Source organism: Natator depressus, chromosome 5, assembly GCF_965152275.1.
Source record: "Natator depressus isolate rNatDep1 chromosome 5, rNatDep2.hap1, whole genome shotgun sequence".
NCBI classification, from domain to species: Eukaryota; Metazoa; Chordata; order Testudines; family Cheloniidae; genus Natator; species Natator depressus.
Window position 1 is genome coordinate 45,039,676 of NC_134238.1, and position 14,626 is coordinate 45,054,301.

Below are 14,626 nucleotides of genomic sequence, written 5' to 3' on the forward strand. Positions count from 1 at the left end.
GATCACCCCCTTCTGGCCCAGACAGTTCTGATTTCCAAACCTCCTACCCATGTCATCTTAACCACAATCATTCTCCCAATGTTCTCTGAGCTCCTGACCTAGTGCAGCAGCAATATCAAACACCCAGTCCATGACCTCTCCACCTCAGGGCTTAGTATTTGGATGCGCATCATCCCTAGAACGTTCTTGCTCCTCGGCTGTATGAGACATCTTCTCTAATAGTAGAAAGGACTCTACTAGAAAATGTTACCTAGATAAATGGAAATGCTTCTCATCTTGTACACAAAAAAGAGGCATTCTGCCAGAAACTACAGATAGTCCTCTCATTTTAGACTATATTCTATCTTTGAAGACATCGGGTTTATCCATCCATTGTCCACTTAGTGGCAATCAGTGCATACCATCCACTTTCTCAGGACTACTCAATTTTCACACACCCACCGACCAATAAATTCTGGAAAGGCTCAGTGAGACCCTTCCCGCCTATTCAGCAGATTGCACCCCAGTGTGACCTAAATCTTGTTCTCTCTCTAACAAGCCCCTTCCCCCCTTTGAGCCATTAGCTACTTGTTCCATGTGCTTCCTTTCCATGAAAGTCATCTTTCTTGTAGCTATCGCATCAGCGAGAAGGGCTGGCGAACTTAGAGCAATGATTGCAGACCCTCCATACACTGTAGTCCATGAGGGTAAGTTTTCTTTACATCTACAGCCCAACTTCATCCCTAAAGTAGTTTTGGAATTTCACATTAACCAATACATTCACTTACCTGTGTTCTTCCTGAAACCACACAATTCCACAGAAGAATGAAGATTTCACTCCCTTGATATTCAACGAGCCTTGGTCTTTTACCTGCAGAGAACAAAACCAATCAGGAAATTTCTGAGACTGTTTGTCGCTATAGCAAAGAGAGTCAGAGGGTGCATCATCTCCGCCCAGAGACTTTCTAAATGGATCTCTGGCTGCATTCTACTTTGCTGTCAGTTCTCGTGTGCTTAAAGATCATTGTATGATCAGGCCCTTTATGCCTAAATCAAGGAAAAGGTTAAACATACCAAATGCAAAATACCACCATTTATTTTGTCATTTTGAGTTATGTTTTGCATGAAAAATGCATTCTATCACACTGGGTTTTGCTTTGAAAAATCAGTATCAATAGTTGACTCTTATTGTTTAAGAGGACTAATGATTCATGGTCCACATTTATACTGAAAACACAGTATTATGCCAAGAAGCACACTTTCCATCTTAAAAATGGATTTGACTGCTGAAGCATGGGATAAATTATGGGATTTTTTTTCCGGTGTTTAGAGTAACCCCAATTTAGGACCAGATTCTGATCCCTCATACTCCAGAAACTCCACTGTCTTCAGAGTAGTTATTTTGTATTTACTCAGGCATATTTGAGATCTGAATCTGACTCATAATTGTTTAAGGGAAACTCTTGAAAAACCTTGAATGGTACCTAATGTTAGAAAAATGAAAGAGCTATATAGGAATGTGTCATTTGACATAAATTAAGTAACATTTTTGTCTGGAAAAGAGTAATTCTAAATTCTACAGATACTAAATTTTTTATTATAAAGGTTGAGAAGTCCTATTTTCACTTCACAGATTACCTTGAAGACATTACTTAAAAAAAAAAAAGCTAAAAAAAAAAGCTAGTTTTTATGCCTGTTTAAGAGACCACATAAATTTTAAACTCAGTGAAAAAGAGGGCTGAGAAAAGGAATTAATATTGACTGGCTTATGGAAACAGATTAATAGACATGTAATAAAAGCCACCCTGGTGCGAGACTGAAGTCTATTCAATTCAGAAATCAACAACAGCAGTAATTTTTCCCCTTTCAAGATGTTTAAGACAAAAATCATTACTGAGACAAATGCTTGACTTGTAGTACCAGTTCTTAGAGATGAATACATTGTCTAGGCATTGGGAGATACTGGCAAAAAACATTTTTTATATTAATCATATGCTTACTATCAGACTTAGCCCTAAACAATCTTTAATCATGTTAGGGACACAAAGTCTAGTTATAATACTACCAGTAAGGCTGATGGTGGTAAAAAAAAGAGTATTGCTGTTGAAATGGATGACAGTTTCCTGTAGTAATGGTTTGGAAATATGTTTATTGCATATATTACTGTTGAATGAGCTATTACTGTACAGAAAAGAGCTAAAATATTCTCCAGAATTTGGCATAAAGTTATTGAGAATCATTCTAGATAATGTAGCCTAGGTTGAATCCTGTTGATTTACTTTTCCAGGCTGCTTGAAGATGGAGTTGGCTTTTTTTTATACCTTTTGTTTGTTACTGGTATTATCTTTTCTTTATTTCCTTTAGTAATCCTTATGAACATTGATTAGTTATGCTTTTATGTCAGGGTTTATTATGTGATTTTGAGGTGTAGGTGTTGGCTTAATGTAATAAGTAATCTCATATGTGGCTTGTAAGCTACAGGGCTCAGTATGTTATGTTTGTATTCTTTCTACAATTTTAATGCTTTTTCTTATTGTACCTTTCATGAATTACTAATTTATCCTTGGAAAATTAATTTTTAATTTTGTTGCTAAAAGTGTCTGAATGAAGAAGACTACCATTGCCTATATATGTGTAATACATAACTGGTAATGGAGGGAAAGGAAATTAATATAAATTGAAAAGGAATTAGTAATCTTTTTCTCACTCACCTTCCACACTACAGTGCAAACCTATGGTGAACTTCCTCTTATAGTTTTAAATTGAAAGCTCTTGTAAGTGTGGCTGGGCTATATGCTAGCATTCCACCTCATCCTCTTCTCTTCTTAAATATTCAGGAGTTATTGGAGCATAGACTTGCAGTGTGTATAAGAAAATATAGCTCACAGCTCAATAGGTCATTCTTGGATTATGTCATGGATACTGCCAATAGGAGGGCAGTGGAAAAGCTGCTTAGAAACAGAGATTAAATTATTCAGTTCATTGCTTTTACAGAAAGAAAAGGAGTACTTGTGGCACCTTAGAGACTAACCAATTTATTTGAGCATAAGCTTTCGTGAGCTACAGCTCACTTCATCGAATGAAGTGAGCTGTAGCTCACGAAAGCTTATGCTCAAATAAATTGGTTAGTCTCTAAGGTGCCACAAGTACTCCTTTTCTTTTTGTGAATACAGACTAACATGGCTGTTACTCTGAAACCTGCTTTTATAGAATGTAATTTAAAGGAATAGAATCATAATTTTTGTGGTTGTTGAAAATGGGTTTTTTTCTTCAATAATATATACATTTATACGGTCACATATCCTTTTTTGGTAGGTAGTGCCAACATCTAATCCAAATTTGTCACTGTGTCATTATTGAACAAATATTGTAAAATAAAGCAAGGCAGAAATGGTTAAGGCTCCCTTTTAAAAAATATGCCTCACATATACAAGAAAGGTTATCCTGCTCTGATGTCTGTACTAGATACAAATGAGCCTAGGTAGTTCCCTTTATTTAAACAGGCAGGGGATACACATTTTAAAAATATATTAACATGAATGTAATAATCTTTGAACCATGTTTTTTTAAAAGAATATTTTTGTAAAAGAAAAAGAGCATTTGAACTCTCAAGGGCAAGCAAACTCTGCATTACAAGCCGCTGCATCCTCAACCAGCTCTGTTGTGACTAGTATAGCAACAAATATTGTCAATGACATTAGATCCCTTTTAGCGCAGTGAACTGGATCAATGAAGGAACAGAGCTTTTAAGACAGACTCCTAATAATGTTGTAATTTTTGGTATAGTTTTTATAAATAGAAGTACAACAATATAGCTGCAACTTCTGTGGGGATTTGGATCCTCTACTGAGATTTTCTCCAGGGTGCAGGAGATATGGAGGCCCCCCCTGCAGAACCACTTTGCTGGTTCCTGTCAGGGTAATTACCCCATGGGGCTCCAGTAGCATGGATGGGCTTGTGCACATCCATGCTTCTCAGTGAATATCACTGTAAATGTGAACATTTGGATTGCTAAGATGTAGAGATTCAAAAAGATTGGTTCATAGAACAGCTACTTCAAAATAGCATGTCTTATTTTTTCCAATTCTCATTTTAAATTCTATATTTCAATCACTTTTAAATAGCTACATTAAAAAAGTTTTACAAGTTTAATCTTAATAATTTCCACCAAAACAGACATGCTATGTCATAAAATAACTATTAGTGACTAGTTTGTATCCTATAAATCTAACTTGAGTTGATAATATGGTCCATTACCAGCTAACTGCACAGAGTATTTTTCATTTTACACTCTTCAGTTACTTTTTAGTGAAGTGTTAAAAAATATGAAGCTTTTCTCCTCTCTAAAATTGCACACTGTCTGTCTGTTATTAGGGAGATAACAGCTCTTATAAATGTTTCAGTAAGCGCTAAGTAGACAGTTATGTGCACTCTCATTCCACGCTTATTTGCTTACAGTAATAAACTGATAAAATATGTGTGGTTTGTCTCTGTGTATCTACAGGCATCATGAGTCACATAGATTTCCTTTAGAAATAATGTTGTGTCTGTAGAATTGATTGGTTATTTTCATAAACCATCCAAAGGTACACAGATGACTTTTATTATTTAAACATATGCTGTGTAAGATTTGTAGTGGATTATCTCACAGTTGCTAGATGCTTCTTGTTCTATTAACTCTTTGGGGAAGTTTTTTATTTCATAGTGATTACAGTTTCTGACCCATAGGCTGCTTCAGTATTGCAGCTATATGCATTGAAGATTTTAAATTTGAAACAAGACGACTGTTTTTACCGGATTGAACTTGTTTGATGCGTAGACAACATCTGAATCGCATTTGCCTTTGTCATCTTACATGAAACCCTTACCTCTATTGTCAGCTAGATGGTTTGAGAATTCTAGCTATCATATTTTATATATTACATATCTTGGTTCAGATTTTTGGGTACTAGCATGTCAAATATAGCTGAATAGGATGCTTTATATAAATACTAATATTCCTTTGGCTACACTGTAAAATGCCATGTATTTTTAGTTACTGGTCTGTGGTTTGATTTTTTAAAAATAAAAATGGAATTGCCTGGGTATAAATAAGTGTGTAAATTAGACTTCAGATGTTAAAAGTAACACTAATTATATGGGGATATGCAGAAAATCTGGTCTGCAATAAGTCAAAAGCCTTTTGATAAAATCTGTTGAGTCAATGCTAAAATTTGTTCAACGTATATTGGGACAGAAAGTATGCATACTGATTATATAGATAACTTACTGTAGATGTCTGACTTGTTTTCATTATTTCTGTTCTGTTAATTAATAAAATATTAGCTATAGCTATATGTGTTACATTACAGAAAAATTGATATGACGGTTCATTGCCACAAGGAGCTTCCAATGAACACTGTGCTCTTGCTTCAAGAATACATTGGGATTATATGTGAATTTTTAAAAAAAATCTGCTTGTTCCAAACATTTGGACTACAGTGTGTGACAGTTTTATTTAGGAGCATAAAAGCAAACTTTAAAGTTTAGAAAGAGCATTTCCCTGAGTGTATATGTTTGACAACACTTTGCACTTACTTTAAGCACATCAGAGCATTTCAAATATTTTAGCCTCATAACACCAGGTCAGGTTACATTATCCCCATTTTACAGATTGGTAAACTGAGGCTCAGGTAAATTTTCTTATCCAAAATGAGGCAGTGGCAGAGCTGAAATTGGAATCATAGAATCATAGGATTAGAAGGGACCGCAAAGGTAATCTAGTCTAACCCTCTGCCAGGATGCAGGAGTCTAGAAGTTCTTCTTTGAGTCATTGTACAAATGTATTCCACTTCAGATGTGTGTGCAACCAGTGCATAAGACTTGGAAATTTTTCTCTTAGCACTACCCACTGGGGTAGTGCATGCACCCTCTGCGGCTGTGAGATGGTATAAAGGGTGGAGCTGCTTCAACCCTGTCCCCTCTTAGTTCTTACTGTCTATGATCATTAGTCAGAGCACGTTGGCTTGTTTGCAAGTGTTCTCCTTTTCAGGGAATTTGTTTTCTCTTGTATATAGTTAGTTAGAGCTTTGGAATAATTGTTGTTTGTTGTTTTACTTAATTTATTTAGAGTGTCAGTTCCTGCGTGTTCTGGGTACCAACTCCCAAGTACCAGGGCATGCTTTAATCTGGGCTCTATGCCTTGCACTGGTTGCAAGAAGACTCTGCTAGTGAGTGACCCACATTCCAGGTGTGTCAAGTGCCTCAGAGAAGGTCATGTCAGGGATCATCATCAAATCTGCAGGGACTTCAAGCCCCGGAACAGAAAGGTTAGGGAGGTGAGAGTGCATCACCTTCTCATGCAGGCTGCCTTGCGTCCACCATCTGAACTTTCCTCCTCTTGGGATGGACATCAACCATTTCTATCTCTGTCAGAGGTGCCACTCCAGACACAGCAGAGTCTTGGTGCCACTCACCTTCCCTGATATCTGAGAAGAAGCATAAACAGCATGCCTTGAAGGAGCCCAGCTACTCCACAAGATTGAGGTCCCTAGTACCATTTGCCAGCCAGCAAGCAAGCTGGACAGCAGGGTAGAATATCCCCCGAGAAGAAATGGTCCCCAACTTCATCTTGCCCAGGGTCAGTGACTCCAGCACCCATTCTTGTGCTGTTGAGGTCGTCCTCCACAATGCAACAGCAGCAGCCTTGGGACTGTTTGGAAACCGGTGACGCTGGAGGCATATGCCACAGGACAAGATTTTCTATTCCTCCCAGTATCGGATTTTCCAGTAGCATGAGACAAGTCGTCCAGTACCAATTGACCTTCAGACTTTGTCAGTCTTACCTGCCTGTAAGGTTGAATCTTTGGTGCCAAAATGACAGTCCAATGCTGCCTTACCTGGTGCCATCCAGAGGCAAACCAAGTATGCTGTCCCTGCTAACAGTGTCTCCAGAGGTTTGCCACTGGTCCCTGGTACTGCACTGGTCAAGCGACTCGGGTTCTTTTTGGGAATCTGATGTAGACTTCCGTGCTCTTCACTCCTGGGATAGAAGGTGTCATGCACCTTCATCAAAAGGATTCCAATCCTGGCAGCGGCCCCATGATGGTCCACAGGCGTGGATCTGTGGGCTTGTAGAGGTTGAGCTCCTATACCTTACCAGTGGCTGTATTTGAAACCATGGGGTTTTCCCCACCACCACTAGATCCTCCCCAGTTTATCCACCTGCCAGATCCCTGAGCAGATGACAGGATAGTTCACGTGTGGAATCCCAGGAAGTTACCTCGGTACCAACACTGGTACCAAGCAGAACTAACCTTGCATACCACAATCTCCATGTGGGGAGGCACGGGAGGCTACAATTCAACCTCTTTTGCCGTCCTCCCCAGAAGAGCTGGTGGTGTTGTGGTGTCCTCACCTCTTCAGGATGACTAGAGGGCCTACCAAGAACTCCTAACGAGGGTTGCTTCTTCTCTGGACATCCAGGTCAACGTACTGCAAGAGAATTCCTATAGATTGGTGGACATACAGCGGTCAGCAAGATTTTCCTGTATAGCCCTACCTACAAGATTATTGTGACAAACACCATCATCTGTGCTACTAACAGCCAAGAGAATTGAACGCAAGCACCACGGCCCTTCTCAGGACTATGAACATTTCTGCACCCATCCATCACCAGATACTTCAGTTGTCTTGGCAGTAAACAAAAGAGCATATCAGGGATTGCCATCATTTACCCCAAAGGATAAAGAAGCAAAAAGACTTGACCTTTTCAATAGAAAGGTTTATTCCACTGTCAGCCTGCATTGTATCCTTGCTGGATGGATAAGATTTCTCCCTCTGGGACAGTGTTCTGAAGTTCATGGACAGAATGCCAGAGGATGCCAGGCAAGAATTCCAGGCCATCTTGGAAGAGAGCAAACTCGTGGCTAGGACTTCTTTCCAAGCTGCATTTGATGGGGCAGAATCAGCAGCCAGAGCTATGGCATCTGCAATAACGATGCACAGAAGTTCATGGCTTCAAGCTTCACAGAAGATCCATCAGATGATACAAGATCTCCCCTTTGAGGGGCTGATCCTATTCTCTCAGCAGATTGATGAGAAGCTTCAAGGGCTAAATTGAAGTAATTGCGCATTTACGCTTCGTTCCCTAAAAAGAAACAATTTCACCCTCAGTTGTACCAGCGATACTCACTTTTCACACCTAGACAGCATGACTACTCCAGAAAATGGGAAAAACCAGAGGAGGAGAACTCCACCTCAGTTTTCTTCTTGACAAGTTCGTCTAGACAGCCAAGAAATTCCAAACAGTCTGCTCAACTGCCTTGTCGAGGACTGAATACCAGTGTGTCATGGGCCAATTTCTCTTACCCCTGTTTTTTTCCAATATGTTATGCTGCTTCCTATGTGCTTGGGCCTCTATCACCACAGACCAATGGGTCTATATTGTAAAACTGGGATGCACCCTTCAGTTTATTTCAGCCCTTCCCCCTTCAGGGACCACTCTCTTGAGGCTGTCTTCCTCCCAGACATCCAATCTCTCCTTCATTTCAGAGCTATAGAGGAGGTTCCTCCTTTCCATACAGGAGGAAAGGATTTTATTCATGTTGGTTTTTGATGCCAAAGGCAAAAGGAGATCCATTCTAGACGTGCAACAAATAGATAAAGAAAATAAGGTTTCCCAGGGTCACCCTAGCCTCTTTTATCCCCTCCCTGTATCCTGGTGACTGGTATGCTCTCTTTGACTTGAAGGATGCATATTTACATCAAACCCACAGGCAATTCCTAAGATTCCTGGTAAACAACACCCATTAATGGTTTACTGTCTTGCTCATTGGCCTATCTGCAGTCCTGAGTATTTACAAAATGCATGGTGATGGTGGCCCCATTCATAAGAAAATCAGGGTACAAGTATTTCCATACCTGTTCCATACCTTTTCCGTGGCTGGTTTGTGGTCGGTCCAAGAACCAGATAGAACTCAGTCTAGCCAAGATCCAGTCCCTCTCCAGTGTTCAGGGTTTGTTGATTAATGAGGACAGGTGAGTCTTCTCCCCAGTTCAGAATAGATAGAGTGTACAGGGATAGTCTTGGATTCTACAGTAACCAAAAGCTTTCCTACTACATGCCAGATTCCAGACAGTGTTAATCATTTCCACAGACCTAAAAGCCCATCTAATCTCAACTATAAGGGACTGCCTAAGACTTCTGGGACACATGGCCTCCTGCACCTATGTGGTTCAACATGCCAGACTTGATTTCAGAAAGTTACAGGGCTGGTTAAAGTTGTGTACTCTCCAGCTCATCAGCCCTTGGACATGCTCATTCAGTGCTTGCAGGAATGTTAACCTCCTTGGAATGGTGGAGGGATGCACCCAATGTGTGTATGGGAGTTCCCTTCACACCTCCTCTAGGGTAGGGAAGTCACCTAGACAAACTAGGTCACAGCAAGATTTTGCTCTCAGGTGGGAGTTGAGGCTATTCATCTGGCTTGTCAGAGGACAAACTCTGCATGTCCTCATGGACATGCTGTGGTGGTGATGTGTGTGAAAACACAGGGAGGGACCAGGTCAGACAGCCTTTGTCAAGAGCCAGTACTCCTTTGGGAGTTTTGTATCTCCAACATGATTCACCTCAAAGCGTCCCACTTTCCTGCAGTTCACAACAGTTTGGCAAATTGCCTGAGCAGATCTTTCAGCAGAGATCACAAGTGGTGTCTCAGAGCAGATATTGTGAGCCTCATTTTTCCAACTGGGGGGGGGGGGGTTCCCTCAGATGGACCTATTTGCTACTCACCACAACAGGAAGTGCCAGCTCTTTTATTCAAGGGCAGCTCATAGTCAGGGATGTTTTCCTTGTCTTGCAGAAGCACAAGCTGATGTATGCCTATCCTCCTATTCCTCTCATTCCAATGATGTTGACCAAGCTCAAGCAGGATCGGGCCCACATGATCCCCATAGCACTGGCTTGGCTTTGCCAACATTGGTTCTCCAGTCTGCTGAACCGCTCCACAAGGGGTTCTTTGACATTACCTCCAGAGTCCAACCTGATTCCCCAGGAACCCAGCCGATTCCTGCATCCCAACTCTTCTGTGGTCTTCATCTTACCACCTGGATTCTTCCTGGTTGATGCCTCAAGAGGTGGTGTGTTTGGGGGAATATACAAATCATCCTCCTGAATAGCAGAAAGCCTTCTACTAGATCCTTACCTATTGAAGTGAGAACCATTTTCCTTCTGGTCACAGCAAAAAGGTATTTCGCCAGTCCAGGCCTCTGTCCAACATATTCTACCTAAACATCCAACGTCTATCCACCTGAAACAGAAAGTCATATCCATTAGATCCATCAAGGTTCACCTTGCAGATGTTTCCTCTTTCCACCCTCCAATTGCAAGATGCTCAGTATCTTTTAACCCAGTGTCAGTTAGGTTCTTAAAAGGTCTGGACAGGTTATATGCCCACGTTGCAGAACCTATCCCTCCCTGGGACTTTAATCTGGTGCTAACAAAGATGATTGTTTGAACTGATGTCTACCTGTTTTTACTCCATCTATCAATGAAAGTAACATGTTTTTGATAGCCATTACCTCTGTGAAAAGAGTGGCAGAATTACAAGCAACTGGTAGCTGACCCTCCCCACACAATCTTTTATAAGGACTCTATATACATACGGCCACATCCAAATTTTTTTTGACAATAGTATCAGAATTCCACCTCAATCAAGCAATTTACTTAGCAGCCCCAGTTCCTTACATTCCTAAGCCCTGGTCTCATAAGGATTGAGAGAATCTATACCCTGGATGTTAGAAGAATGTTTTTTACTTGGACAGGACTAGGTTGTTTAGGTCATCCTCCCAACTGACAGTTGCAGACAGGATGAAAGGCCTTCCAGTGTTTACCTAGAGAATCTTGTCCTGATTTCGTCTTGCATACGTCTGTGCTACGACTTATCTTTTGAAAGTGTTGTGCAGTTTTCCATTGAGGATGAGCACTGATAGGCCAGATATAGAGTGATGGCTTTGTGAAAAGCGTTCACTCAGAGGTGTTACGCTGTTTTTGTCTTTTATAGTTTTCCTGTGAGTTCATTCCAGAGCATAGTGATTGTCTAGTTTCACCCACATGGTTGTTACTGGGGCATTAACTGCACTAGATGAGGGATACCACATGTTGTTTATTCCCACCCCCATCCAACTAGCTCACATTCCTCCCCACATTTCCCTCACTGGCTCTGTCTCCTTGCCCAACTAGTCCCACCCTCCCCCAGCTCCCAGTTAGTTAAGTAGAGACGGAGACAACAACTTCAGTCACGTTTGTTGGAAAAGTGAGAAGGTGTGCAGTGAGTGAGGCAGGTAACTGTAGTAAAGGACAGGACAGTCTCAAAGGGCAAACTGTCTGACAGCACCTCTAACTGGCGGCTACTCCTCACTCTCCTGCTGCCTGGGAAAGAGCAGTCAGTCAGAAGAGGGTTATCGCCAGTGCGTGTGTGGTTTTCCCATGTCAGGAGATGCAATACACTTAGCAGGTTTAAAAGTGTGCTGAAGTGGTTATAGACCCTTCTGCCTCTGTCCTGAGCATGTCCCTGTCCGTCCTTGCTCCTCAGCTCTCTGCATTCAAATCACGCTGGTTCCTTTTCCTCTTTCGTGCTGCCTGGGCACTAGTGAAGAAGGTAGAAGGCACTGAAAGTACAGGAGAGAGTCTCCCTACTCTGTTCTTGAGCCTGGCACCACAGTGTTTCCTGGCAGACAGGAGGAGTAATTACTAAAAGGTCATGCTCAGCCTGGCAGCCCCAGCTTGGAGCATGCTCACTGAGATTTGTGGGGATGGCGCATACTCAGTGTGGCTGGCATAGAGCTCTGTAGAGGTGCAGCACACTCAATGCAGACAGTGCAAAAATTTGGTCTAGATTAATTTACTATAAAAGGTGTATATTTGGTTGAAAAAATGTACTTACTGTAGCTATCAATGGTTTTCTATCAAACCAGGAGGACATATCTAGTGGAGTCCCCCAGGAGTGTGTCTTTCGTCTAGAATTAATCAATATTTTAATTAATGGCTTGAATATTGGAGTTAAGAATATGCTTATAAAATTTGCAGATGACACTATTCTGCCAGAGTCGGGGTGGGTGGGTCTCTAGACGTTTTGGAGGACAGGATTAGAATTCAAAATGACCTTGTGAAATTAGAGAATTGGTCTAAATTCAACAAAATGAAATTCACTGAAGATAAGTGCAGAGTACTACACTTCGGAAGAAAAAAATCAAATGCACAACTATAAAATGGTGAACAACTGGCTAGGTGGTAGTACAGCAGAAAAGAATCTGGGGGTTATAGTGGATCATAAATTGAACATGCACCAGCAATGGGGTGCAGTGGCAAAAAAAATGCTAATATTCTAGGGTGTATTACCAGCAGTGTCATATGTAACATGGGAATAATTGTTCTGTTCTCCTTAGCCCTGGTGATCGTCAGCTGGAGTATTGTGTCCAGTTTTGGGCACCACACCTTGAAAGATATAGACAAATTGGAAAAAGTCTAGAAGGCGATAAAAAAATAATAGGTTTAGAAAACCTAACCTATGAGGAAAGGTTAAAAAACCTGGCTATGTTTAGTCTTCAGAAAAGAAGACTGAAGGGGAATTTATTGAGGTCTGTTAGAAAGAAGTTGAAAATTAATTGTTCTCCATATCCACTGAAGATAGGACAAGTAGTAGTCAGCTTAATTTGTAGCAAGGAAGATTTAGGTCTGATATTAGGAAAAATGTTCTAACTATAAGGACAGTTAAGCACTGGACTAAGCTTTCAAGTGCGGTTGTGGAATCCCCCTCCTTGGAGGTTTTTCAGAACAGGTTGGACAAACACCCACCAGTGGTGGTCTAGGTATACTTCGTTCTGCCTCAGTATATGACCTTTCAAGGTCCCTTCCAGCCCTACATTTCTTTGATTATGTGATCTTCAGAGAATTTTGCTTTAACAAATCTCTCTTGAGCATTTGCAAATGATGATTTTTCAGAGACTTATAACGTGCCAAATTTGGGCAACTTTTCACAAGAACAACAAAAGATGTATATTCATGACCCCTAAGCAATACCCCTACCTGCTCCAAAACATGTAGTTACTACACCTTCTCAATGAAACAGCTGTGTGCATTTTAACACTTGCAAAACAACTTTTTTCCCTTAATCTTATTCTTTAAGCAGGGGTTCTCGCAACAACTTTTTGGTGGCCTCAGAGTGCAGCCACTGACAATGCTCTGACAATTTTTCTTAAGAAACTTAATTAACTTTAGGAAAAACAAATAAGTATACACACATACATGTCCACATCATAGATATTTATTTATGTAGGGTTTTCTTTTTTAGACTCAATAATAATAATAATAATAATTAATAATAATGTGCAGTTGTGTCTATTCTTTACTGGATCTAAACAGAATAGAAACGCAAATAAGGTGCTTTGCATGTTCTTGTCTTTTTATTGTTGTTTCTTTTGCTTTTTTGGTTGCAGGCTTTTTTGGACTTGCTAGCTAGTATGTATGTTTGTTAATATAACTTTTCATAGCAGCAGACTTGTTAGCTAGCTGGAAGGGGATGGGGGGTGAGCCCAAAGCCCAGCAGCCGAGGGATGAAGCTCGCTGCTATGCGGCCAAAGAACCAGAGTCCAGTACTCCGCAGTCAGAGCCCGCGGCCAAAGCCTGCCGTTTCAGGAAGCTGGAAGCCTGAGTGAGCTCCAATGCCACCAGGAAGGTGGGAGACTCTCACCGGCTGTTTGCTCCTCCAGCATTTGTGGCTCAAGAGGGCTACAGGGCTCAACCCCTCCTTGCAGCCCCAGGGGAGAGGCCTCTGCTTTGTCATTCCCTTCTCCCCCTGGCTCCCCTCCAAAATCACCATCCAGGAGGCTGTGGCCGCAAGAAAGCATGTGGCCACAGTGGCCACATTTGAGAAATGCTGCTAGAGCAGCTGGACCATTTTAGCTGAAACTTAAAAAATCAAATTGTAGCAGACAAATCTCAGCTCAAACAATCTGGCAAAGTTATAAGCAATTGGAAATAGTCTTATAATAGAAAGTTAGGCAACTTTAACTACAAGCAGAGCTGTTAGGTCTCAATACCAGAAATGTTGTAATTCTATTTCATGCTGTTCCAAATATTTCCTTTATTATGTTGTATTTGTGGACTTGAATATTTTCAACATGTTCTAATTGTTTTTCCACACATTTGTTGCTGTTGATGAAGTCAAAGCTTTAAGGTATTTTCATGAACATCAGCATGCCCCCTGATACTGCATTCCTTTCACATCCAAATCTCCCACAAAAGAGAGAGGGAGTTCTAGCTGGTGCAGACAGTGCAGTATTTAAACTGTCATATTATGATGTTCTTCTACTATCCACAAGAATTGGCTAGTATATTCACTAATTCTTAACTTTTTTATGTAACAGGTCAGTTCCCCAATGTTTGTGCCAATGAAAACTCATGAATTGCTTCATCGAATGAGTGGGAAAGGATTAGCAGCTCATTATCACTTTTCAAGGCAGCCGTGCATTTATGGAGATCAAATGGTATCTGTACAAGTGACATTAACGAACACCATGGACCAGAAGTTAGAGAATATTCACATAGGGGAGAGAAAGCTACCTGCAGGCATGAAGATGCATGTGTTTAATCCAATAGGTAATCAAG

The 14,626-nt window shown here is 40.9% G+C and overlaps 1 protein-coding gene across 2 annotated transcripts in view; it reads left to right on the top strand.

Moving 5' to 3' along the window:
* The window catches only part of AP3B1 (adaptor related protein complex 3 subunit beta 1), a 328,644-nt gene that overhangs the window by 279,419 nt on the left and 34,599 nt on the right, over positions 1-14,626 (top strand). For both annotated transcript variants that reach the window (XR_012639514.1, XM_074952685.1), the window contains exon 23: positions 14,386-14,617. Coding sequence is in view for 1 of the 2 variants with exons in the window: in XM_074952685.1 (XP_074808786.1) it covers positions 14,386-14,617 (232 nt within the window). In the remaining variant the exon portion in view is untranslated. The remainder of the gene's footprint in view (positions 1-14,385; positions 14,618-14,626) is intronic.